General features: G+C 30.9%; 10 protein-coding genes across 10 annotated transcripts; 6 read left to right on the top strand and 4 right to left on the bottom strand.

The window, feature by feature from the left end:
* Positions 1 to 410: 410 nt before the first annotated feature.
* BX663DRAFT_562985 (uncharacterized protein) lies at positions 411 to 2,166 on the bottom strand. The gene is made up of 4 exons (XM_051531993.1): positions 2,094 to 2,166; positions 1,949 to 2,026; positions 1,781 to 1,855; positions 411 to 1,648 (listed from the first exon to the last, which is right to left on the bottom strand). Exons 1-4 carry the CDS (start codon positions 2,103 to 2,105, stop codon positions 482 to 484), a joined length of 1,332 nt encoding a protein of 443 aa, XP_051380627.1. The 5' UTR covers positions 2,106 to 2,166; the 3' UTR covers positions 411 to 481.
* Positions 2,167 to 2,756: 590 nt separating this feature from the next.
* BX663DRAFT_488259 (uncharacterized protein) lies at positions 2,757 to 4,872 on the top strand (the record flags this gene model as incomplete). Its single annotated transcript, XM_051524802.1, has 7 exons — positions 2,757 to 2,778; positions 3,010 to 3,017; positions 3,408 to 3,560; positions 3,658 to 3,791; positions 3,855 to 3,959; positions 4,044 to 4,630; positions 4,706 to 4,872. The coding sequence occupies 7 exons, from the start codon at positions 2,757 to 2,759 to the stop codon at positions 4,870 to 4,872; spliced, it is 1,176 nt and encodes a 391-aa protein (XP_051380626.1).
* Positions 4,873 to 4,997: 125 nt separating this feature from the next.
* On the bottom strand, positions 4,998 to 5,796 carry BX663DRAFT_532282 (E3 ubiquitin ligase complex SCF subunit sconC; the record flags this gene model as incomplete). Its single annotated transcript, XM_051530442.1, has 5 exons — positions 4,998 to 5,018; positions 5,077 to 5,232; positions 5,318 to 5,452; positions 5,518 to 5,579; positions 5,703 to 5,796. The coding sequence occupies 5 exons, from the start codon at positions 5,794 to 5,796 to the stop codon at positions 4,998 to 5,000; spliced, it is 468 nt and encodes a 155-aa protein (XP_051380625.1).
* A 3,194-nt stretch (positions 5,797 to 8,990) lies between these two features.
* Positions 8,991 to 9,453, bottom strand: BX663DRAFT_574659 (uncharacterized protein). The gene has a single exon (XM_051532150.1). It carries the CDS (start codon positions 9,418 to 9,420, stop codon positions 9,202 to 9,204), a length of 219 nt encoding a protein of 72 aa, XP_051380624.1. The 5' UTR covers positions 9,421 to 9,453; the 3' UTR covers positions 8,991 to 9,201.
* A 132-nt stretch (positions 9,454 to 9,585) lies between these two features.
* Positions 9,586 to 9,777, top strand: BX663DRAFT_439102 (uncharacterized protein; the record flags this gene model as incomplete). The annotated part of the gene is made up of 1 exon (XM_051523315.1): positions 9,586 to 9,777. A coding segment is annotated over one exon (192 nt), but the record flags the coding sequence as incomplete, so codon positions are not given.
* A 446-nt stretch (positions 9,778 to 10,223) lies between these two features.
* BX663DRAFT_553934 (aminopeptidase) lies at positions 10,224 to 13,188 on the top strand (the record flags this gene model as incomplete). The annotated part of the gene is made up of 4 exons (XM_051531489.1): positions 10,224 to 10,351; positions 10,460 to 10,561; positions 10,626 to 11,293; positions 11,360 to 13,188. The coding sequence occupies 4 exons, from the start codon at positions 10,224 to 10,226 to the stop codon at positions 13,186 to 13,188; spliced, it is 2,727 nt and encodes a 908-aa protein (XP_051380622.1).
* A 182-nt stretch (positions 13,189 to 13,370) lies between these two features.
* BX663DRAFT_517094 (uncharacterized protein) lies at positions 13,371 to 14,680 on the bottom strand. The gene is made up of 5 exons (XM_051528680.1): positions 14,604 to 14,680; positions 14,370 to 14,531; positions 14,180 to 14,282; positions 13,851 to 14,094; positions 13,371 to 13,701 (listed from the first exon to the last, which is right to left on the bottom strand). Exons 1-5 carry the CDS (start codon positions 14,658 to 14,660, stop codon positions 13,461 to 13,463), a joined length of 807 nt encoding a protein of 268 aa, XP_051380621.1. The 5' UTR covers positions 14,661 to 14,680; the 3' UTR covers positions 13,371 to 13,460.
* A 1,294-nt stretch (positions 14,681 to 15,974) lies between these two features.
* BX663DRAFT_517091 (DHS-like NAD/FAD-binding domain-containing protein) lies at positions 15,975 to 17,514 on the top strand. The gene is made up of 4 exons (XM_051528679.1): positions 15,975 to 16,047; positions 16,120 to 16,268; positions 16,372 to 16,734; positions 16,790 to 17,514. The coding sequence occupies exons 2-4, from the start codon at positions 16,137 to 16,139 to the stop codon at positions 17,294 to 17,296; spliced, it is 1,002 nt and encodes a 333-aa protein (XP_051380620.1). The 5' UTR covers positions 15,975 to 16,047; positions 16,120 to 16,136; the 3' UTR covers positions 17,297 to 17,514.
* Positions 17,515 to 18,073: 559 nt separating this feature from the next.
* Positions 18,074 to 21,120, top strand: BX663DRAFT_458336 (uncharacterized protein). The gene is made up of 8 exons (XM_051523899.1): positions 18,074 to 18,474; positions 18,570 to 18,656; positions 18,718 to 19,225; positions 19,274 to 19,690; positions 19,772 to 19,876; positions 19,945 to 20,382; positions 20,448 to 20,711; positions 20,772 to 21,120. The coding sequence occupies exons 1-8, from the start codon at positions 18,106 to 18,108 to the stop codon at positions 20,960 to 20,962; spliced, it is 2,379 nt and encodes a 792-aa protein (XP_051380619.1). The 5' UTR covers positions 18,074 to 18,105; the 3' UTR covers positions 20,963 to 21,120.
* Positions 21,121 to 21,317: 197 nt separating this feature from the next.
* Positions 21,318 to 25,129, top strand: BX663DRAFT_151886 (FACT complex subunit-domain-containing protein). Its single transcript, XM_051521610.1, has 8 exons — positions 21,318 to 21,426; positions 21,510 to 21,605; positions 21,688 to 21,894; positions 21,952 to 22,104; positions 22,157 to 22,333; positions 22,411 to 24,694; positions 24,783 to 24,815; positions 24,872 to 25,129. Exons 1-8 carry the CDS (start codon positions 21,361 to 21,363, stop codon positions 24,940 to 24,942), a joined length of 3,087 nt encoding a protein of 1,028 aa, XP_051380618.1. The 5' UTR covers positions 21,318 to 21,360; the 3' UTR covers positions 24,943 to 25,129.
* The last annotated feature ends 298 nt before the right edge of the window (positions 25,130 to 25,427 follow it).

Genomic DNA, 25,427 nt, shown 5'->3' with positions numbered 1-25,427 from the left:
AGTTTGTACTTTATTTTTTTCTTTTAGTTTCTATGTTCCTTTTGTATATCCTTTACGTAGCTAGTCATGCTGTAATAAATGTTTACATAGAATCTAATAAATAAAATGATACATTGTTTTCATCTATTTAGATTCTGATTATTCAAAAACTAGGAAAATGGAGATGTGGAAAGTATACATGTGAATTATAACAAAAACAGAAAAGTAATATCTATTGCTCTTTCTTTTTCTGTCTTTCATTACTCATTTATATTTGGTAAAGAGAAGAGTATACGATTATTCAAGAATCACATGGGAAATAGACTATGAATGTATACATGGAAAGCATAAATTAATGTTACATTAATGAATCTTGAACAGGGAATGAACATTTCCTACTCCATTATTAGAAAGAAAAAGATGAATTATAATTATTTTTAACCATGTACAAATTTATTAATAATGGAAAAAAGAAAAGAGAGTGGTAATATAAATATAATAATTAAATCCAAATTTCTAATTTTTCAACAGCAGAAGGCTTATGGTGTCTTGCTCTATTAATTTGTCGAGCCATTTCTAAATCTTCATCATCAATGATAAGTACCTTCTCTTCAACTTCATCTTTATAAGCTAATTGAATAGAATCCGGACTGGTATTAAACTTTTCAGCTATTCTTTTCTTTAATTCCTGGAAACTGATATCAATAGGCGCTAATAAAATCCGAGTATCTGTATAATGACATTTAATTTTTAATTTTCCTGCAGTCGTCGCTGTTGATATTGACTGAGATAAATTTGGATCCGTCATTGTACGTGTTATGGTCTTTGGTCTACTATGATGGATAGTCTCATTCTCAGTCAATGAGGGACGACGATGATGCTGCTGTTGCAGTTGCTGTTGCTGAGAAGAAGATAGGTTATTTGTTGAATATCGATAAGAATCCTTAAGAAAATGACTGCTATTTCGTTTTAATTCATTTTCAATTAGACGTCTTGAAAGAGATTTATTATTATAAGAAGGCGTTACTGGAGATGGAGAAATAGGTGAAATCAAAGAAGAAGAAGAAGAAGAAGAGGAAGAGGAAGAGGAAGAGGAAAGTGTATTGATCGGATTAGGTCTTATCGTTGTCGTTGATGATGTTTGATCTTTCTCTTTCTTTTTTAGTACATCCTCATTTTCCTCCGATGACTGATATAAAAATATTGAATTTTTTCTTTTCGAAACAGACGTATCGTCATCTTGTTGAAACAGATGGATTCCTTTTAATTGATGTAATCTAAACTCCGACGGACGAAAAAGTAAACCAGGTGGTAATGAATAAACTGAGAAACCTTTCCCGCGAGTACGAACGGCTTGATCGATGATATCATGTTCTTCAGTTACTTTTGATTTTTGTGCATGATAGAGATCCGTGAGACCAGCATCGATATTACCCAAATAGAGTTGACATATACCACGATTAAATAAGACTTCACAAGAATATAAACGAAACTGAAGACCTAATTGTTGATAATTAATTAAGCTATTACCCCGTAGTCTATGAAAAGCGCTATCAAAATCATTTTTGGCTGATTCTAAATCGCCTAATAGAAATAATGATACACCCCGTTGAAAGTAACCTACAGCAAAATAAGGGTCCTTTGTGATTGCTCTATTGAATGCCGTTATCTATTATTATTCATCATAGATACGTAAGTGTGTGTATGTGTGTGTATGTGTGTGCGTGTGTGTATATATGTGTGTATATATATGTATGAATGTATGTATGTATGTATATCAAAGTTTATAATCAATATTTACAGCTCTTTTTTGATCATCCAAGCATAAGAAAATAGAACCAATATTAAAATGCATTTTAGCACTATCGGCTATGCTCTAATCTAGAAAAACGAGTCATTAGAATTTCTACTTGTTATGAAAGAGAGAGAGAAAAAAAATATATATATAATTAAAAAAAAAAAAATATACAATAAATATTTTAAGTGCTTGGTCGTAATTGTTGGTATCAAATGCGTCACAAGCCTTTTGCCATTGTTCCAACTCGAACTATTTTAAACTGTCAAAATAAAAAAAATAAAAAAAATTTTATGCAAGGAATAGAAATTTGTCATACCTTGAATGACATCTTGGTCTATTTCATATATGTATAAAAAGAAGAGAAAAAGAAGAGAAAAAGAAAAGAAAAATAGAAAAAAAAAAATAAAAGACAGAAGAAGGATAATTACTCAAATAAATAAATAAATAAATAAAATCATTATTGTATTTTTATTTGAATTCAAATTCAACTTATAAATTTAAGACATAAAGAAATATCTCCCAACATTAAATCTTTTCTCCTCTTAAATTTAAATAAGCTTATACTACATTTCTCTTATTTATTTTTTTTTGGAACGGGAGAAGGAAGGAAGAGAGGAAGAGAATTTCTAAATAGCTTCTTGTAGCAGTCATACATACCTTGAATGACAAGTAGATTAACACAAAAAGAATCCTTTTCTTAATAAAAAAAAAAAAAACTGACAAAGAGTTTAATTTATATATGACACAAAAGTTTATTATTATAAGAGATAGATCAGATTTGAAGAAAAGTAGATCTACAGCGACTGGAAACTGAGTAAGATGGAACTATTGTTCGGTTATTATTATAACCTGCATAAATGCTATCTAGAAATAGTATAAATTATTAATTGTTATAAATATAGTATTCTATTTATTTGACCGAAATCAATGATTTATATTGCTTTTTTGAATACACGTTTGTTCTGCATTATTTACAATCATGTTCAAGCCACATGCAAAAAGTAAAAACAAAACAAAAATAAAAATAAAAATAAAACAAAACAAAACAATACAAAACAAAATAAAACAATAATAATAATAATAAAGAGCGCTGATATATTTCCCCCCCTTCCCCCTTCAGACTGGTATCAATGTACTGAATCACAAATGCATTATTAAGGAACATGTAAATAGAGACATGATATTTCACGCTGAATATTATAACTAAATTACTTTTACTTCTTTATTCTCAGAGGCAAAAGTAATGTTAAGTGAGCCTGTTATGGTCTACAATGGATACATTCCTATCATCTACACATGTGTTTATAAACTCAATTAACACCCTGGATAACCCCTCACCAAAATAATAAGATGCCTTACATTGTGCCCTTAAAGAACACTTGGGATAGACTTGTGATGTAGAGTGCTCACTAATGAATTATAGCCAACTTAATGTACTCGTTTGCTCCATTCTTTCAGCAGTCCTTGTAATCGTTTATCTATAACTTTATTTGCACTAAATAATATAGAGGCTCAGAACTCAGTAGTACAATATGCAACTACAATAGACAGATATTAAAAAAAAATAAAAATAAAAAAAAAGGCAGCAAATAGAGTGACTTACTATTGTGACACTTTTTTTTTGTTGTAGTCAAGTAATCCAAATGAGATATTCAAGTCTTTCTTTCTTCCTACATTTAAGCCATATTCCATGTCAACAGCTCAAGAGAACAGCAGTAAAAAACAGCCTCCTGTCATTCTCTGCATTGGTATGGCAGGATCGGGTAAAACTACTTTTATGCAAGTAAAGTAGCGAATGTTACAAAAAAAAAAAAAAAAAAAAAAAAAAAAGATAAAATTAAATCTCTTTATTTTTATTTTTTTTTTTCACTTCTTTTTAGAGAATCAATGCTTATCTTCATGAAAAGAAAACACCACCTTATGTGCTAAATCTTGATCCTGCAGTTACTTCTCTTCCATTTACTGCTAATATTGACATTCGTGATACAGTTAATTATAAAGAAGTGATGAAACAGTAAAAATAGAACTTTTCTTTATTGAATTTTGATCAAGCAATTACTTACATTTCAAATAATAGATATAATCTTGGACCCAATGGTGGTATTTTAACCAGCTTGAATCTATTCACAACTAAATTTGATCAAGTACTTAATCTTATTGCTAAACGTGCTGAGAATGTTAGGTATATATATATAAAAAAAAAAAAGCTGCGCAGATTTTTTTTTTTTTGCTCTTCATTTAAACATAAAATAATCTATTATAATAGTCATGTTTTAGTAGATACACCTGGCCAAATTGAAATCTTTACATGGTCAGCTTCTGGTGCAATTATCACTGATACTTTAGCAGCTACTTATCCTACTATGATTGCTTATATCATTGATACACCGCGTACAACTGCTCCAGCTACATTCATGAGTAACATGTTATACGCTTGTAGTATTCTCTACAAGACAAAGCTACCATTTATAATTGTGTTTAACAAGACAGATGTTGTTTCTCATGATTTTGCAGTAGAATGGATGACAGATTTCGAAAAGTTTCAAATGGCACTTAGCCAAGATACCACTTATATGAGTAGTTTGATGTCCTCCATGAGTTTGGTGTTGGACGAATTTTACAATCATCTTAAAGTTGTTGGTGTCTCGGCTGTTACAGGTGCAGGTATTGATGACTTTTTCCAAGCTGTTAAAGAAGCTGCTGAGGAATATGAAGCAGAATATAAGCCTGAGATCGAAAGAATGATTCGAGAAAAGATGGCAAAGGAAGAAAAGAATCGCGAAAAACAATTAAGTAAATTAATGAAGGATATGAAAATGTCTAAGGGTTCTGAAGTTTCTTTAGATAAAGAGGGTAAGCTTTGCTGGCTTTTTTTTTTTTTTCTGTAGATTGTGTATCATTATCATGTTAATTATAAATTTTTATTAGACAATGATAAATGGGAAGAAGAAGAAGAAGACTATAGTGATGAGGATTATGATAGTGATGAAAACCCATTACCTAGTGCATCTAAATATCCTCCTTCAAAAGCTCAAAGAGAAGAGGATGAAAAGTTCAAAAAATGGTTATCTCATACGAAGGAAAGTACCATGTAATAAAATAGTATAATATTTTTGTCTTTTTAGAATTCGTATGATTGTACACATTCATACTATATATGTATTTTTTTTATGAGTATATTTTATATTTTTTAAGAAAAAAAAAATAAGAGAAACAAAATTTAACGATCCTCGGCCCATTCCTAATAAACAAAGTAAGAAAATTAGACCATGCTCTTATCTCTTTTAGTGTCTACTTACATTTTCCTTTTTAATTTGTGCTTCTTCTTCGGGAGTGAAATCATTTGTGATATTAAAAGTTCTTCTAATTTCTTCAGCAGTCTTACCCTTAATCATATTAGCAACAGTCTTACATCCAACATCAAGAAGGGGCTTGATATCAAGATAATTAGCAGCCTGTAAAATATATCAAATTAAGGTATAAGATATTTATTTTTTCTATCACGCTTTTTTTTTTTTTTTTTTTTTTTTTTTGGCTTACAAGGATGATGTCGAACAAAGTCTCTTGATCAACTTCCATGTACTTTTGATCCCATTCATCAATATCAGTATTGCGTCTTTCTTGATCATCTTGGGTAACAGGATCATCACGGTGATGAGTACACCATTCAATTACCTAAATGGACCAATGTTAATTTATGGTCTATAAAGAAACAAATAAATTTGCCTAATCATCTTTACCTTGCCTAGAACTTTAGATGTAACATTGGGGAGAGGAATTGGGGCATCAGAATCTCCAATATCTAAAAGCATGAACATAATGTGTGGTTTTTTTATTTTATTTTATTTTTTTTAGTAAGAACCGAAACTATTATTTTATTCACATTCATATACATGAATGTGGATCTCTTTGTCTTTATTTTTACCTTCCAACATATTTTTGATCAAAACAGAACGTTCGGCAACATCTTTGTCAACCTTGAACTCTTCATTATCAGAACTTAAAAGATGCACGCTCATGATTTCTATTATGTCTTTTTTTTTTTTACAATATAATTGTTGAGAAAAAAAAAGAAAAAAGAAGTTATTGAAGAAATTTAAAGAACTAGTCGGAGTTTAAAAGATGACGTACACAAAAAGAAAAGTGAATGAATTCACAATTCATAGTGTAAGCAAGCAAAAATACTAATAAAAGTTATGATTGTCATATGACGAAACACAGCCTTCTTTATATATGTCAAAATACATTATAGACAACCACTGTTCTTCTTGTTGTTGATTAGATTTTTTTTTAATAAGAAGGACACTATTATCGATTAAAGTAGTAATAAACATAATATGCATGGACAATAATAATTATTAAATATTACAGCAACATTATCATGAAGGGTTTATTATAATTAAGACGCGTCATTATACATTTAACAGAGTTATTCTATACTTAATGTATCCAAATAATAATGGAAAAGACGCGTCTATCTTTATAATTTATTTATTTTTTGTTTTGTTTAGCTGAAAGCCTGCTTTTCAATAATTTAGCATAGTTTGCATACATCACAAATGAGGGGTACTTGCTAGAAAATTGAAATAGATAAGAATATTTGCATATTTATACATGTATAAAAATGCCAAAAATATTACCCTTATTTAATATAGCCAAGTTTTAAATATAAATAATAGATGCAGTCTTTTTTTTTTTTTTTTTTTTTGTTAGTCTTTATTAACTAGTGATAAACATATACTTAAATATGTATAGTTTTCCTTTTTTTTATTGTATTTCTTTGTTTGCAGATTTTACTTGGTTAAAAACATTTACATATAAAGAGATTGTTTATTCCTAAAGGGAAATGAGTATGCAGCTACTTTACATTAATTTGTTATGCAGCAATAGCATCTACATATTAAGTCCTTTCTGATTTACACCACAGCCAAGTTTTTTTTTTATGATAATAGCTTTAAATAAAAGATTGACTGCTTTTTTTTTTTTGACTCTTCTCATTTCTTCATATATCCTTCATCCTATGAAAATAGATGTAGACTACTTTGAAATATCGAAAATAATCGTCTAACATAAGCTTTAAAGAATCTGAATTATGCATAGACGTATCTTGGGTCTATGTATTCGGCTTTTTAACTTGAATCCTTTGTTTACTGCTAGCATGCATTTATCTCTATTTCCTATTCGTATATAAAATAGAGAGTAGTAGTATATGATGATGATACATAATGATTACTATTCTATTGAATAGACATGTGACTTTTATTTATTTTATATTCCCTCTCTTCCTCCTCTTCTTAATATGAAACCATTCTATTATTTTAACACTCAAACGAAACGTCATCATATGTAATAAGAAAGAGTCATTATTACAGTGAGGAAGGGGTAAAATATATTAAAGGAACACAAAAGATGATTGTTAGTCGTATAATTATTGTATATATTCTAAACGAATAGGCGTATAATTAAACTAAGACTAAGACTAAGCATATGATTTAAAGTGCAAGAAAGGAAGAGGGTAATTATTACTTCAAATTGTTTATAATTACAAAAATGGTAAGAATTTTCTTCACCCAAATTAGAATTATTAAGATACACTGTCTGTCTTTTAGATTGTTTTTTTTTTCTGTCATTTTTAGTGCACCTAGTCATTAGAAAAAAAAATTTAAATACTAATAACTCTTCGAGTTTTTATCTAAATACAATATTTGAAATCAGGGAAATTAGCTCTTTCATTTCATATAAAAGTATTTGGGAAAATCAATTTTTTTTTTAAAAAAAAACATGGTGAAAGTAGGAGCTATTTGCAGTGGACGCTAGCTTTTTGAAATTTGGCTTATGGGCTTTTGTTCCAAAAGCTGTTACGGATCTTAAAAAAATAGACTGAAATTTAATAAAATATTGATAAGACAAAAAAAAAAAAAAAAAAAAAAAAAAAAAAAAAAAAAAAAAAAAAAATAGCATACTGTTCACTAAAGACTAAAAAAAAAGGTCGTTCAGTTTGACATATATTTATAATAATTAAATTAGGGGTAAGGAGACTGGTGACTAATTATTTGAAAATACGCGATATTGGGATGTTACCAACCTTAGCTGCTCATGCTTAGATACTGTTTTTTAATAAAAAGCATGTTCTAGATGCCATTCTTGAAAGCTCTTGGTCTGGTCAGAGGTCTAGCTACTGGCTGTATAGCTGCCTCATTTACGTCATGATGATTGCAAGGTCCTAAAACCTATTTATCTGATACGAGACTAATAATTGCTAGAAATGGCTTTTAGCAATAAAGACTCTAGACAAGTTACCAAAAGGCCGGTGTTGTATCATATTTAATGTGAGGCTTTCTCGTTGCTAATAACGAAAAATCTCTTAAATTTACGACACCTTATAAAATACTTCGTATGCAATCTCTATAACATTTTCGTACCTTTTACTACGTGGTGAGCTGTCATATTTACATATCATCACGTCTTTTTACTAACAAGCTTACCCTCTCTTTTTAACTCATATCTCAATTCTTTTACTACAACAAAATATTCATTCAATTTTTTTTTCGAAAACTTATGAAATACAGTAAGCTTTCTCATCGACTTACTGTTTTCTTACGTTTTTATCCCCAATATGACATCCTTGAACACATATTATAATAAATTTAGTTGATAAATAAAAAGAAGAAGATAAAAGGTTTATTAAGTAAACTGCCAATTGAGTAACTGTTTTACTAGCCAACCTTTTCCCCCTGAGGTCACCATGTTCATCTTTGTAAAAAAAAAGTGTTCTTTATCATACTAGTTAGTTATAAGAGCGATGTCTTTACACCATAGTCGACAATAGCCACCAGTAACATCAGTTTGACTTCGCCCAAAAAGACAATATAAACTTTCAAAAACGACAATCGGTTGCTTAAAAAAGCATAACATAATCATTTCCCAGCTGGACGTATTGCCGAACGAACGGCTCAAAAGTTAGCTAAAAAGACTTAAAGAAGATAAGGACTGGAATATTTTTTTTTTTTAAAAAAAAAAGAAGACAAACTTAGTTAATGGACCAAAGACTTAGCTAGGACCAGAACATGAAAGTCACCTAGTAGTTTTTTTTTCGATGATAACTCGCAAGCACGATTGACTGACGCAGTTGATTCTCTCATTCACAACTTTGCAGACTTAAGCATTAAAAAAAAAGTACTGTTCATAACTTCTTGAAGATCGAGTGTAATCTTTCTTTCTAGAAAGTAACACTTCAACCAGTTGCTAGAAACAATAGTACGATGATCGGTAATCGACTGGTTTGGTTCAAACAATAGACTGTAACGGATATAAATTATCTTGAAAAATACGTTTTTGTAAATGAATCTGTTTTTCAATATCAACATGCAACCTTTAGGTGGTTAAACTGAAAAAGGGAAAATCAGCTATTGTAACCACTTCCTCTAGGAGAAGTAGTATCTCATACGATTTTGAGCGCCATTTCTTCTAAGTTTGTTATATCCATGGAGCTTCGAAACTCTCCCTCCCTCCCCCACCAAAAGGAATGATCTAAATGCACCAAGATTGATTTTTACACTCGCAAAAGAAAAGCACCATCTAGTAACAAAAAAAAAAAAAAAAAAAAAAAAGAATCTGTACCTAAAGGTACTGTTACTGGCCATTATCTTGTATTTCTTGAGAAAACTATGGACGATATGGACTGTCTCCCTAAAATGAAGGGTCATTACATAGTTATGGATAATATGCCTATTCAGGCTGCTTAAGAAACAAATAAATTTATAACTAGGAGAAGCTATAAGCCTATTTATCTTCTATCCTATTCCACAGAGCTCAACCCAATCGAGCAGTTTTGGGCAACAATCAAGAACAAAGTCAGGCGTAGTAAGTTTGGGGACAAGGAGGACCTAGCTACACAAATTTCTAAAGCTTGTAATTCTGTTCCTCCCAATCGTCTCCATGCGTTTGTACAGCATTCTGCGAACGTTTTTGAAAAGTGTTTAAATGAGGAATATATTTAAATCAACACTCAATAAATAAAGATTGTTAAAGATATCAAACTTCAAGAAAAAAAAAACGCTGTCTTTTGGTAGGATAAGAACCGCCTTTTAACAAAATAAAAATCGTTTTTTTTTTCAAAAAGCCGCGCTTTGGCGTTGGAACGACTGTATATGATGATTTCTATTATAGATACATGAATATTTATTGTATTCTTTTTTTATTAATAATCGAAAGACTTTCCTGTTAAAGAATAAAATGACTTTTATAGTATAGAATTCCTTTTTAGGATAAAAAGTCCGCTCCCTCTTTTTAAGTACATGTAAGACACAATAATAATGATATATATAAAAGCAACTATAAATATCCTTTCATTTCGTTTTATTTATTTTTTGTTTTTTGTTTTTTTTTACCACGCTTTTTTTTCACCTTACTTTCTTTTCGTTTTCTCTCTTCATTTTGAATAAGGATGTGTACTTCAGCTGCAAAGAACCCTGAACGTCAAGTTTTACCTACTAATGTCAAACCTACTCATTATGATTTGACTCTTCAACCTAATTTGAAAACTTTTGTTTTCCAAGGCCATGTTAAAGTCAGGTAAAGTACAAAGCATATTTAGTTTAAAATAATAACAGTGGTAAACAAAAATAAAAAAAAAAACTGACATATTATTTCTATGAACCTCTCTACATAAAAAAAAAAAAGTTTGAATGTCAATGAAGATACTAAGGAAATTACTCTTAACACACATGATATCAAAATTCATTCTGCTGTCTTATACTCTGAAGACCTTAAGACTGAGTCAAAGTAAGTATGATATATTATTTTATCTCAAAGAAAAAATAGAGTACTAAAGATCATCAAATTATAGACAAAATGCTACTGATATTTCATATAATGAAAAGAAAGATTTAGCTATTTTAACTTTTGGTGAGACAGTTCTTGCTAATACAAAAGCAGTTTTAGAAATCACTTTTGAAGGTGAATTGAATGATAGTATGGCTGGTTTCTACAGATCATCTTATAAAGATGCTGAAGGAAACACACAATACTTGGCTACTACTCAATTTGAATCAACAGATGCTCGTAGAGCTTTCCCCTGTTGGGATGAACCTAGTCTTAAGGCTACTTTTGATGTTACCTTGGTTGTTCCCTCTGAACTTGTTGCTTTATCCAATATGGATGTTATTTCTGAAAAACCTTATCAAGATACTGGTAAATTAGCTGGTAAGATGGAAGGCAAGACAGAGTTGAGTGATCACAGTTTGAAGGAAGTTAAATATGCTACAACTCCTATGATGAGCACTTATCTTTTAGCTTTCTGTGTTGGTCCTTTTGAATACATTGAATCATTCACTAGTGGTGAACATAATGGTAAACCTATTCGTGCTCGTGTCTATACTTTGCCTGGTGCTTCTGAACAAGGTCGTCATGCTTTGAACGTTTGTACTAAAGCCCTTGAATATTTTGCCAAGGTATTTGGTGAGCCTTATCCTCTTCCTAAGGTTGATATGGTTGCCATTCCCGATTTCGAAGCAGGTAAAAGACATATATATATATATATATATATATTGTGAACTATGGAGTATTCATTTTTTTTTATAGGTGCTATGGAAAATTGGGGTTTGATCACGTACAGAACAGTTGCTTTATTATTTGATGAAAAATCTTCATCTATTGTATATAAAAAGAGCACAGCATATACTGTATGCCACGAATTGGCTCATCAATGGTTTGGTAATTTGGTCACCATGGAATGGTGGGAACATTTGTGGTTGAATGAAGGCTTTGCTACTTGGGTAGGTTGGCTTGCTGTTGATAATATCTTCCCTGAGTGGGATGTTTGGACATCGTTTGTAAATGACGATATGCCTCGTGCCTTGAATCTTGATGCCCTTCGTTCTTCTCATCCTATTGAAGTTGCTGTCAATGATCCTGCTGAAATTCATCAAATCTTTGATGCTATCTCTTATTATAAGGGTGCTAGTGTGATTCGTATGTTGAGCTCATGGCTTGGTGTTGATACCTTTTTGGCTGGCGTTAGACGCTACTTGAGTCGTCACAAGTTTGGTAATGCCTCTACAAATGATTTATGGACCGCCTTGAGTGAGGAAGCACAGGTTGATGTCTCCAAGTTTATGACTTTATGGACTAAGCGTGTTGGTTATCCTGTCTTGAATGTCAAGAAGAATGATGATCATTCCATTCAAATCACACAATCTCGTTATCTTTCTACTGGTGACTTGAAGGAAGATGAAGATGATACTGCCTGGTGGGCTCCTCTCAGTATGCTTACCTCCGACAAGAAGGTTGAATCTTATACTTTGACTGAAAAATCTCAAAACTTTGATATCCCCTCTGATGGTTTATTCAAACTTAATGCTGGTCAAACCTGTGTTTATCGTGTCAACTATCCTATGGAAGTAATCCGTGTCCTTGCTGAAGAAGTCAAGAAGGGTGATAAGGGTCTTTTGACGAACACCGCTGATCGTGTTGGTTTGATTGCTGATGCTGGTAGTTTGTGTGTAAGTGGCGAACAAACGACAGCTGCTTTCTTAGAATTGGCTCAAGCCTTTGTAAATGAAGATAACTATTTTGTTTGGTCTCAATTGAGTACTCATCTTAGCAAGATTCTTAGTGTTTGGTATTTACAACCAGAAGAAGTTCGTGACGGCCTCAAGGCCCTTCGTCGCAGTTTATTTGCCCCCTTGGCACATAAACTTGGTTGGGAGTTTGCTGAATCAGATGATTATCTTACAAGCAATTTACGTGCACTTGCCATTGCTAATGCAGGTCGTTCTAAGGATTCTGAAACGGTTGAAGAAGCCAAGAAGCGTTTCTCACAATTCATGGAAGGTAATATGGATGCTATTCATCCCAACTTGCGTGGTTCTACTTATAGCATCGTCTTGGGTGCTGCATCAGACGATGAAGAGGAAGAAAAGAGAGTATGGGAAGAAATCTTGAAGATTTACCGCGATGAAAGTTTGCCTACTGATCAACGCTTGATCGCCCTTAGCGCCTTGGGTGGTGCTAAGAGTAAGTCCTTGGTTCAAAGATATTTGGAAATGTCATTAGATGAAAAGGAAGTTCGAGGACAAGACTCTTTATATGTCTTTAGATCAGCATCTACTAACCCTAATGCTCGTGATCTTTTCTGGGAATTCTTCAGCAAGAACTATGAACTTCTTCATTCCAAGTTTGCCAAATCTTTGAATTTGTTTGCTTCTGCTGTTCGTTCTGCTGTTGATGGATTTGTTACCTTTGAACGTATTTCTGAAATTGAAACCTTCTTTGCTGATAAGGATACAAAGGAATATGATCGTCCTCTTCAACAAGCATTAGAAGCCTGTAAAGTAAACGCCAAGTGGGTTGAAAGAGATCATCAATTGGTTGCTGACTGGATTAAAGATAATTTGAATAGCTTTGCTTAAAAAAAAAAAAAAAAAAAAAAAAAAAAGAAAAAAATAATAATAATTTTTCTTTTTTTTTGTAACAATGTAAATATATCTTGTTTTTTTTTAAAAAAAAAATAAACTATAATATTAGCTCCATTATTCTAATTTGTAGTACTTTATTTATCATTCAAAAGAAGAAAAAAAAAAAAAAAAGAAAAGAAAAGAAAAAAAATTTTTTTAATAATATATCTTTATAACATTTGCGTGCATGTTAATGGTTATATAAATATATTTTTTTTTCTTTTTATCTATTGAGCAGGAGCGGCAGGCTGAGCTTGAACAATAGAGTAACCAAACTTAATAATTAAGCCCTTAATGACATTATAAGCATTTGGTACAAAAGCGGGGATACGAGGATCTGCTGAAGGGGGTAAAAGTAATTTATCAAACTTGATGCGAAGTTCAGTAAATGTTTGACGTGTATAAGTTGATAAATGATAACGGAAGCGAAGGAATTGGGCATACAAAATAAAAGGCAAGAAGTTGAAACTAGTAGGAATAGCATTAGCATCTCTCACTCACTCACTCTCACTCTCACTCTCTCTAAAAGATATCTTTCAATCACACACACACACACATATATATATATACATATATACATTTGTATCTTCTTCCTCTCCTAAATTATTTTTACTTACCGTAATAAACCCAAAACTAAACGAAGTGCAATCATTGTGACTTCAGATTGAGCAACAAAACGCATTGCAACTGTATAGTATTTATCAGTCCAAGATTTAATTGTTTGTTGAGTCTTAGCTTGCCATGTTGCAGGAGCAGAAGCATCTGTTGTGGTAGGTCGAGGGAAGATATTAGGAATAATATTAGTACGAACATATCCAAGAGCATGGAAAACCGAGAAAGTAACAAATGGGATTAAAGTAACTGTAAAGAGAGAGAAAAAAAAAGAAGAAGAAAGAGTAAAGATTATTACAGTGTTAAAAAAAAATATCTTTTTCTTTTCTTTTACCAGCAATTGGATTAGTAAAGAACCAAAAGAATGCAAGTAATAAATATTGGGCATTTTCATCCATAACCAATTTACGGGCATATTCAGCGTTTGGGCGAGGCTTCTAATAAATAAATAAAAAAATTAATACACATATGCAATAATAATAATTAGTGTATTATGAGGTCATAAATTGACAAATAAGACTTACACCATGAGATTTATAAATGACTACACCATATGATAACAATGCTCCAAAATAAGCCATTTTATAGTAGTATCGGTTTGCACGAAACAAAATAAGAGTTAATGCATATAAGAATGAACCGAGAATAGTCAATACATGACCCGAAAACCAAACAAATTGAAGGGTCTAACTCAATAAAATAAGTTTATACTTGAATTTTTTTTAAAAGATAGTTTCGAGTGTCCTATATATATATACCTTAACAAGTGCAAGAATACGATCTTGTAATGAAGTAGATGATGCTGGTGGCGCCATTAAAATGCAATTAAATAGAATAAAAAGAAAGAAAGAAAGAAGAAAAAAAAAGTCAATTACACGTAAATGTTAAAAAAAAAGAAGCGTCGGCATCTCATTTTTAAATTCAATCTGTTGTCTTTAAAAGAATAAATAAATAAATAAATAAATATTACGTTGCACTTGATTGCATACAAGATGTATAAAACTTCCTCCTTTTAGAATACTGCTCAAGTGAATAGAAACTTTCTAATAGAAATTAAACAAAATAAGAATCTCCTTTTTTTTTTCGATCAAGGGGTTAAATACTTGTCGTAAATTCAATACAAAAAGAACCAAAACTAACAAAATAAATAAGACTTATTATGAATTAAAACAAGTTATTATATTTTGTCCATAAACGATTAAACTAACTTGAATCAAATTTGCTTATTTTTGCATTCTTTTTTTTATATTTATTGTATTATTCCTTACAAGCTAAACAAACTATATCACGTCTGTGTAGCAGGAAAAAAGAAAAGACACTACGCTCCCTGGACTACTCGCATTGTATACTTGAAATTATAATAGAATACTAGTAGAGAAATTCTAATTCTGTACAACAACAGAATAATGAAGTTCAACAGAATTTTCTTCCGTATGCAACAGAAGTCTATTGTGATGTACTTTAGATTAATAGTAACAAAAATAATATATTAATATTACTATTGAGCTTACAATATGATTAATATATATAAATGGAAAGTACATAATAATATAGCCATAATCTATGCTACTATCTATTTCACTCTTCTTCCTATTTTGTACGTCATATTCAAACAAAAAGCTTCTTTTTTTTTCTTTCTTTTAAGAAGGAAAAGCTCTGCCTAAATTTACTCTATCCAGCGAACTTAAAATGCACTGTTCTTTAAATTTGACTATAGAATTATGTCATGGAAATAGAGTTTCCTGAGTATTCCTGATTTAATTCATTTTTTGAGGCTGTTAATATGATTTTTATATATACAGAACAATGTATATTGTATCTCTTACAATGGTTTCTTTTCAACATAACTTTTCTTTTCTATTCAAAGACTTTCATAGTTAAGGTCTGTTTCTTTTAAAACGACTCTACAATAGAGAAAAAAAGTATAGTCCATTCTAACTTTAACCAAAGTTTTCTCGATTACTCGCATTATTTACTAACCAAGAAAAAAAAAAAAAAAAAAAAAAAAAGGCAAGAGTAATAAGCCCAGCTGCTTGACAAAAAAAAAAAAAAAAAAAAAAAAAGGAATAAACAGTGACTAATAAAAATTTTCGAGAAAACATTTCTTTTGATTTTTTTTTATGCCTAGAACTCGTTCAAAGAGAGGTATATTAGAAAAGGCCTCTCTGGAGGCAGTTGCTCAATACATTAAAGATAACGATGGTAAATTTAAATTCTATTTTTGCATGTAAATAAATAGTAAATGACATTGACATAATTTTATTTCAATTCAAGTTAAAAACATCATTGTAATGTCTGGCGCTGGCATCTCTACTGCTGCTGGTATTCCTGACTTTCGTAGCAAGGGCACTGGCTTATATCACAATCTTCAGAAATTTAATCTTCCTTATGCTGAAGCTGTTTTTGATATTGAATATTTCCTTGTAAAAAAAAGAAAAGAAAAGAAAAAGAAAAAGAAAAAAAGAAAAGAAACAACGTTCTCTAGAAGCTAATATACATTTATAATTTAAATTGTTTTATATATAGGAAAGACCGGAGCCTTTTTATGCATTAGCTAAAGAACTTTATCCTGGTAGATTTCTTCCAACAAAAACTCACTATTTTATACGACTTTTACAAGAGAAAGGAATTCTTTTAAGAAATTTTACACAAAATATCGATACACTCGAACGTATGACAGGCTTAGATCCAACGTATATTATTGAAGCACATGGTAGTTTTGCAACTGCTTCTTGTGTTGAATGTAAAAGGAGAGCAGATCCTGAAATGGTGAAGAAAGCAGCTTTAAAGGGACAAGTACCTCGATGCATAGATTGTGATCAATTAGTTAAACCTGACATCACCTTTTTTGGTGAAAATTTGCCTAAACGATTCTTTCATCATCTTCAGGTATTTTATGATCGCATCCATATTTAAGAGCAGCTTATTAATCTGATAAAAATAGGATTTTGAGAGAGCTGACTTATTAATTATTCTTGGTACAAGTTTACAAGTTCAACCATTTGCTTCACTTATTGAGGAAGTTCCTGAACATGTGCCTAGACTTTTAATTAATAAAGAACTAGCTGGTGTTCATAGTAAATCAAGAACAAGTGGTTTTGACTTTGAATGGAAAAATGGATTAAATCGTGATGTTGCTTATTTGGGTAGTTGTGATGACGGTGTAAAAAAGCTTGCTGAATTATTAGGTTGGGAAAAGGAATTAGAGCGTCTATATACAAAGGGTAACGAGAAATTAAAGGCAGTTTGGAAAGCTGAAGAAGAAGAAAAAGAAGAAAAAACAAAAGCTACAGAAGAAGAGGTTATTGTAGATCAAAAGAAGGATCCTGAAGTCGAACAACTAGCTGAAGAACTTGAACAAAAGTTAACTACATTACAAAAGGAAGATTCATGTCAAGAACAAAAAGAAACGGCCGAGGAAAAGGAAGATAAAGATGAGAAAAAAAAATGAAACTTCCTAAATCGAAGCCCTTGAATATAAATACTGATGACAAGCTGAAACCATTTATTTTGTTACTAGACTATTATATTGGCATTATAAATATAATTTACATATCTATCTATCTATATACACATATAATATAGTATATATACATACGTATACATATACATATAGATATAGATATAGATATAGATATAGATATAGATATAGATATAGATATAGATATACATACACATATACGTATACATATACATCTACATATACTCAGTAAATAAAATTAATATATCATTTTTAATGATGTTTTGTTTGAAATAGTTTTGTTAATAAAAAAAAAAAAAGAAAACGAGCATCCTATATGGTAAAGATAGATACTTATGCAGCAGTAATAGTTTGATGGCAATATTCTATATAGATATTATCATATACAGTAGCTCAATTCTACTGCTACCCTCTTTTTATTTCTCTTCTTTCTATATGGTTTTATTAAATACGCTTGTATACTTTAAATGCTAGTTGATTTCATTATTACTATGATAGTGTTACTTTTACCTATTATGACTTTAACTATTTGACCTTACTATTAGTTAATGCTGTATAAGTATCATACATTCCATTTTAAAACAAACATACACTAATAACTACTTTATAATCGTATTTGTAAGTTTTGAACCAGTACAATTGCAGTAGATTGAGTTTTAAATAAGTTTTCGGGTTCTGCCTTTTTTTTTTTTTTTTTTTATTTTTATTTTTTTTTCCTCATAATTTATTAAAATGGGTTTTCATTTTATTTTATTTTTCTTTATTATTAAAATTTTACTATGGTGGATACAACTTCTTCCCTAGTAAAACGAAGAAAAATTTCTCAAAAGACTGCTTTATCAGATAAAGCATCTCGATATCCTATTAGTCTACATTTTTCAGCTTTAATATATAAACAAGCACCTACCTCAATCTCTATTTCTCCACAGAGTATCTTGACCTGTGCACCTATTCCACCCAACCCGACTGAATTTAACGTTATTGATGGTGATATCTTTAGTTTGAATGGATCTATTCGTAAAGTGCATGTCAAACTATTGGAAGATTATCACAAACAACATACAATCACTCATCTAAAATGGAATCAAAAAGGAAATGTTCTCGCGTCTGCAGATGAAAGCGGTCATTTAGCTCTATGGCAGATTAAAGTAATGTATACAGTTTTATGCTCTACTCCCGTCCTATATATATATAAATATATATAATTGCTAACTTTTAATGGTATTCATTTCTGTATTTGTAGAGTTCAATCCATGATTGGGAATTAATTTATAAAGTAGACATTAAACAACCTTTGGCAGCATTCCTTTGGTTAAATTCTGAACGTCAGGTAAAACATATACATGTTAATCAACCTTTATGTGAGCTTACACTTCTAACCATTCATATAGTATTCAGCACAGTCTAAAAACACATTAAGCCGTGATCCTATCTTTGGGCCTCGTAATCCTTATGGACAACTCGGATTCATTACAGTTACAGTGCATGGTGAAATCACAGTTCATTATCAAAGAAATGGTTCCTTGTTTTCTAGTTTTTCAACACCAATACCAAATATTGGAAGACGTGAAATTAGTCGAGCCGATGCTGGATGTTTCGGCATGTCTCTTGCTGGACTGGATGACTGGGAAAGAATCTCACATGCAGACATTACCTTGGACAGGGATGGGTTGATTATTCTTGCTATACATAATGCTTCAATTCAACCAAAATCAATATCACTTCATAAAATTAAAATAAAGTTTCCAAAGAGATCAAATGAAAAGGGAGCTATAGAATGTAGACCAACAACAACACTAAAATTACAGCCCCATCATAACCTACTTAAGGATAACCATATTACTCAGCTTGTCTTCAAAAAGAATACTTTACCAGTTGAACTTGTCATTGGATTAGGAGGTAAAACGAAAGATTAACCTTATTGCCTTTTTATTTATTTTATAATAGAGAAAGGAGATAAATATCAATCGTTTATTTCAACTTGGCAATTGAAAAAAACAAAGCAAGTAATTTCGAATAATACATTTGGGAATATTACGAGTGAACGAGAATGTTTATTGTACAAGTCAGGGACAAGAATTGAAGGACGATATATAGCAGCACTTCAATCATCAAATACATCCAAGATGATTGTTGGACTCTCTGATGGAAGTATTTATATAGAGAAAGAGACTTCATCATTAACGAACAGTATAGATGATCCCAACTCATATTGGAAAGTAGTTGATTCTCATAAGATGAGTGATGGCTATGTAGATCCTATTGTAGATTTGAGTCTATCACCCAACGAAACTCATATAGTCTATACATTTTCATCCGGAAATCTTGGTGTTTCTAGAATTGTAGATGACACAGTAATAGATGGTAAAATACAGAAACATACTGCTATATAGTTAGAACTAACTTGCTTTATATATATGTATATATATCGGAATGGCTGTATAGTGAGTGAAGTTAGCTGTAAATTAAAGCTATGCTTATTAAATAATGTGGATTATCTTGACTTGATATCTGTAATTATTTATTTAAGTAAGCAAGAAGGCTATGCAGGTATTAAATAAAAAAAAAAAAAAATTAAGTCTAGTTGGATGCAAATTTTTATTTTTTTGCTTTGATAGATAAACCAGAAGAAATTTTAAACGATGTATTAAATATGTACGAAGCTTATTATTACAATTGTATGAATCTTAATGGTAATTTAGAATCAAATCAACCTCTTGAAAACTGGAGCCTTGCACACTTGGAAAAGGCATATTCTATTGCAATGGCGGTTTATAAACGATTACCAGAGAGAGAAGTTCAGAGTATTAATCTTTCAAGGGCTGTTCAGTTACCAATTATCCTGGAGACCTTTTTAAATAATTGTACTCTAAGCTATTCAGATATTATGAACATATTGGAAAAGAAGTCAATTGATGATGATCATGTTCAGCTAGAATTTTATGCAAATAGTTTATGGACACTCGCATCGTTATCTACTTGGACCTTAGATTATTTGAAATGGATCCTAAAAGAATGGAATATGTTATTTAACTATAAAAGACCGAAAAATTCAAGTAAGTAAAGATATACGTATGTATTGACCCTATTACTTATATATGCATATATATATATTTTTTAGAGTATAATAATATAAGTGAAAAGCCAGTACATGCAGTATTATTACTTCATCAAGATTCAAGGATTGTATTATGTAAAATATTAAAAATGATTCACCATTTTATTAGATATACAACTACTGCCACTTATCAATTAGAAAAATCACCAGAATCACAGCCTTTATTACAAAAATATACATCCACTTTATTAAATAATGGGATTATTTCCCTTGAAGAAATCATACATTTTCTAAATGCATTAGAAGTGATAAAGCCAATCAATACTGGTAAATACATAAATATGTATATACTATTTATAGTCTGCTAACCCTCCCTTTTAATACAAGACACAATAATAGAAAATCGATGGTCAATATTATTAACATCCAATTTGAAGAAATACAAAATAGAAGATATACAAAAGATTACTAATGAATACAAGGATAAATGTGTTAAGCCTTCGATTTATATTGATACTCAAGAACCAAATACGTTAGATATTGTTTGTAAAAGAATGGGTATACACTGTATAATGTAAATAAAATGCGTATATCTATCTTGACTCCTTCCTCCACTTTAAACCATCAAATATCGATAATACTTGATATACACTTTCTTTCTTTCTTTATATGTCATAAGTTGTTGTTAAAGCTAGTATTATTTTACTCGTTTTTTTATGTAGAAAAAAATACATAGAAAATAGCTACTAAGTATTATTCTTTAACTATTCTAGCATAAAATTATTCTTATTTTAGGACTTTTTTTATAAGCACCACGTCGCGAACAAAAATTAAAAATAAAATAAAAGAAAATAAAATAAAAAAAAATTTTTGAGTCTAAATGTTCGCGCTTACCATTAACAATTTGATTTCTTAACTTTCTCTTTTTTTTTTTTTTTTTTTTTGATTTTTTGTATATTTTTTTTTTTTATAAATAATGTCTTTACAATTAGATTATAAACGTTTTCATAGAAGAGCCCGTTATCTAATAAACAAATGGAAGGTAGAATTTCATTTATTAAGTTTGACATGTGTCCTTGTCTTTTTAACTTATTTTGGTTACGCTTTTTTTTTTTTTTTTTTTAGAATGATGCAGAATTATTCCAAAATGTGGATGCTGTTGCTGTTATTGTTGGTGATGACGATTATGAGAATCCATATCTTAAATCCCTTACAATTCAAGTAATTATTTTTGATTGATTAACTTGATCTTTCCAGTTTGTATCTAACTTTTTTTTTTATTCATTTGTTTTTTTTTTGCTAGACTTGGTTATTAGGAATGCCCATTTATCAATTTTTAATGGTCATTACACCTGATAAAATTACTTTCCTTTGTAGTCACAAAAAGGCTGATATTATTGAAACACTTAAACAAGGTGATAAACAGGTTCCAATTGATATCATTCGTAGAGGAAAAAATCTTGACGAAAATGTTCCTTTATATGAAGCCATTATTAAACAATTAAACAATGTAAATAACAACACTAAAAACTATCTATTTTCAGATGATTAATTTTTTTATTAATAGAAACGAGTCGGTGTTTTTGTAAAAGATAAATTTAAGGGCAAGAATATTGATGAATGGCAAAAGGCATGTACTCAATATAATAAAGAATATGAAGAAGTGGATGTTTCAATTGCTATTTCTGCTTGTTTAGCTGAAAAGGATGAAGAAGAAATTGTAAGTAAACTCTAAGTTACATTAATTTATATTAAACAATGTCATTGAATAGAGAAATGTCAGAACTGCGGCAAAAATTAGTTCAAATATGATGCAATATTTTTTTACTCCAGAAATGTCTACTTACATTGATGAAGAAAAACCTATAACAAATGAAAAATTAAGTGAATTAACAGAAAATGCTTTAGAAGATCCTAAATTGACAAAGCGTATTCGTATTCCACCAGAGGTAAGCAATAGATAATTGTATATCTATATCTATTATATGTATTAGTTATTAATATGGTTGCTTTTTTTTTACCTTAGGTTGAAAATCAAGACGAAATTGATTGGTGCTATTCACCTATTGTTCAAAGTGGCGGGAAATTTGATTTAAGATCATCAGCAACATCAAATTCAGATAAACTTTATCCAGGTGCCATTATCTGTAGCTTAGGTATTCGTTATAAATATTACTGTTCCAACATTAGTCGTACATTTTTGATCGATCCTAGCAAGACGCAAGAAAAGAATTATGAGTTTTTATTAGAGGTGCAGGATCGTGTGTTGAGTAGTATTCATGATGGCGTCAAGATTCGTGATATCTATCAAAAGGCAATTGCTTTAATTAAATCAAAGCGTCCTGATCTTGAAAAGAATTTTATTAAGAATGTTGGTTTTGGTATGGGTATCGAGTTTCGTGAGGCAAACTATGTGTTGAATGGTAAAAATACGCGTGAATTGAAAAATGGTATGATTCTTAATGTTCAAGTTGGTTTCTCTGATCTCGAAAATCCCAAGGCAACTGATGCTCGTGGTCAGACCTATGCTCTCATGTTGGTTGATACTGTACGTGTCACACAGGATTCAGCTATCATCTTGACCTCTGACTGCAGTAAGAAGCTCAATAAGATTTCTTATTTCTTTGATGAGGAGGAAGACGGGAATAAGAAGGAGACAGGAGATGCTAAGAATAAGGCAGATCCTGTTGCATCAGGACCTGCTGCTGCTGTTAAACGAGAATCAGTTGCAAAATCAGCTATCCTTCGTAGCAAACTTAGAAATGAGGACCAAGACGAAGAATCACGTGAACAAAAACGTCGAGAACATCAAAAGCAATTATTTGCTCAGAAATTGGCAGAAGGTCTTGCAAGATTTTCTGAATCATCAGGTACAGGTGACGGTGAAGAGAAACCTATGTTCCGTAAATTTGAAAGTTATCGTTCAGATGCCAAATTACCTCGTGAAGTTCGAGATCTGAAGATTGTAATTGATAAGAAGCATGATTCTATCATTTTACCTATTTATGGTATGGCTGTTCCTTTCCACATCTCTACACTTAAGAATGCTAGTAAGAGTGATGAAGGTGATTATGTGATGCTCCGTTTAAATTTCTTAAGTCCTGGTCAGGCAGGTGGTAAAAGAGAGGGTATGCCCTTTGAGGATGCAAATGCTACCTTTGTTCGTGCGTTAACCTTCCGAAGTGCTGATACGTATCGTATGAATGAAATCTTTAGAGGTATTACAGAAATGAAGAAGGAGGCGACCAAGAAGGAAGCTGAACGTCGTGAAATGGCTGATGTAGTTGAACAAGATAATCTTATTATGGTGAAGGGCCGTCGTCCCCTTCGTTTACCTGATGTCATGGTACGTCCTCAAAATGAATCCAGACGTCTCCCCGGTGAACTTGAGATACATCAAAACGGTATTCGTTACCAATCCATTCGTTCTGATTCCTCCTTTAATATCTTGTTTAGTAACATTAAACACCTCTTTTTCCAACCTTGTGATAATGAACTCTTAGTCTTGATTCACATTCATTTCAAGAATCCTATCTTGATTGGTAAAAAGAAGACGAAAGATATTCAATTTTATCGTGAGGCATCTGATATTCAATTTGACGAGACGGGTAATAAGAGACGTAGATATCTTCATGGCGATGACGATGAATTAGAATCTGAACAAGAAGAACGCCGTCGTCGTGCAAATCTGAATAAAGAATTCAAATCATTTGCAGAAAAGATTGCAGAAGCAAGTGATGGACGTGTTGAATTAGATATTCCCTTTAGGGAACTTGGCTTCCAAGGTGTACCTAATCGATCCAACGTTTTATTACAGCCTACCACAGATTGCTTAGTGCACTTATCTGATCCACCTTTCCTTGTCATTTCTTTAAATGAAGTTGAGTTAGCACATCTTGAACGTGTTCAATTTGGATTAAAGAACTTTGATATGGTGTTTATATTTAAAGATTATAATCGAACTCCTGTACACATTAATACAATTCCGATGTCACAATTAGATAATGTAAAGGATTGGCTCGATTCTGTTGAAGTTGCCTTTACTGAAGGACCAGTCAATTTGAATTGGAGTATGATCATGAAGACTGTGAACGATGATCCTGGAGAATTTTATCGTAATGGAGGTTGGAATTTCCTTGGTACAGGAAGTGATGAAGAAGGATCAGATGCGGGATCCGAATCTGGTAGTGAATTTGAATTAAGTGAAGATGATTTTGAAGAAAGCTCTTCTGAAGATGATGAAAGTGAAGCCTATTCTGAAGCTTCTGAAGAATCAGAGGAAGAAGAAGAATTATCAGATTCTGGTGAAGGTAAATTTAAAGATTTGATAGTATAATTAAATATAAGTATTTGGGGTTTTTTTTTTAAAAAATATATATATATATATATCTTATTTAGATTGGGATGAGTTAGAAGAAAATGCTCGAAGAGGTAAATAATGCTTATAACATAGAATATTCTTTATTTTAACGTATATATTATTGTAGCCGATGAGCGTAAAGCAAAAAGAAGCCACGATTTTGATGAAGCGCCTAGCAGAAAGAAGAGTAGACGTTAAGATGAGATTATCATTTAATATAAGATAAAATATATTTTGTACAAATCAAAAAATACACGTTTAAAAACGTATATTTTATACTCAATTCACATTTATAATATATTCTACGTACATATGCAAATAAATAATAATTATACAAAAAAAAAGACGAATATCACCATTTTTACTGTAAGGCTGGTAAATATTGGCCGATTTAGAAATTTAAATGATGAAAATAAAAAAATAATTTGACCCTAACCAAAAAATAATTTGGCAAAATGATAAAAAAATGATAGGCTGTTCTGAAATATTTTATTGGCTCAATGGAAAAAAAATATTTTGGCAGCTTTAAGATTGGCGATTGATTAAAAATGACAATAAGTAATATGACGCTTAGAATGGCCGCATAATCCGCGAAGGTCACAAACGTGTACATTATTGTAAGCATCGGCAATTATCTGTGATAAAGTCTCCTCTGTCATCTGGTTCTCGTACTTCATTTTTCC

Source organism: Cokeromyces recurvatus, assembly GCF_025118155.1.
Source record: "Cokeromyces recurvatus strain NRRL 2243 chromosome Unknown BX663scaffold_22, whole genome shotgun sequence".
NCBI lineage: Eukaryota > Fungi > Mucoromycota > Mucoromycetes > Mucorales > Mucoraceae > Cokeromyces > Cokeromyces recurvatus.
This window is presented reverse-complemented; position numbering and strand designations above follow the sequence as displayed.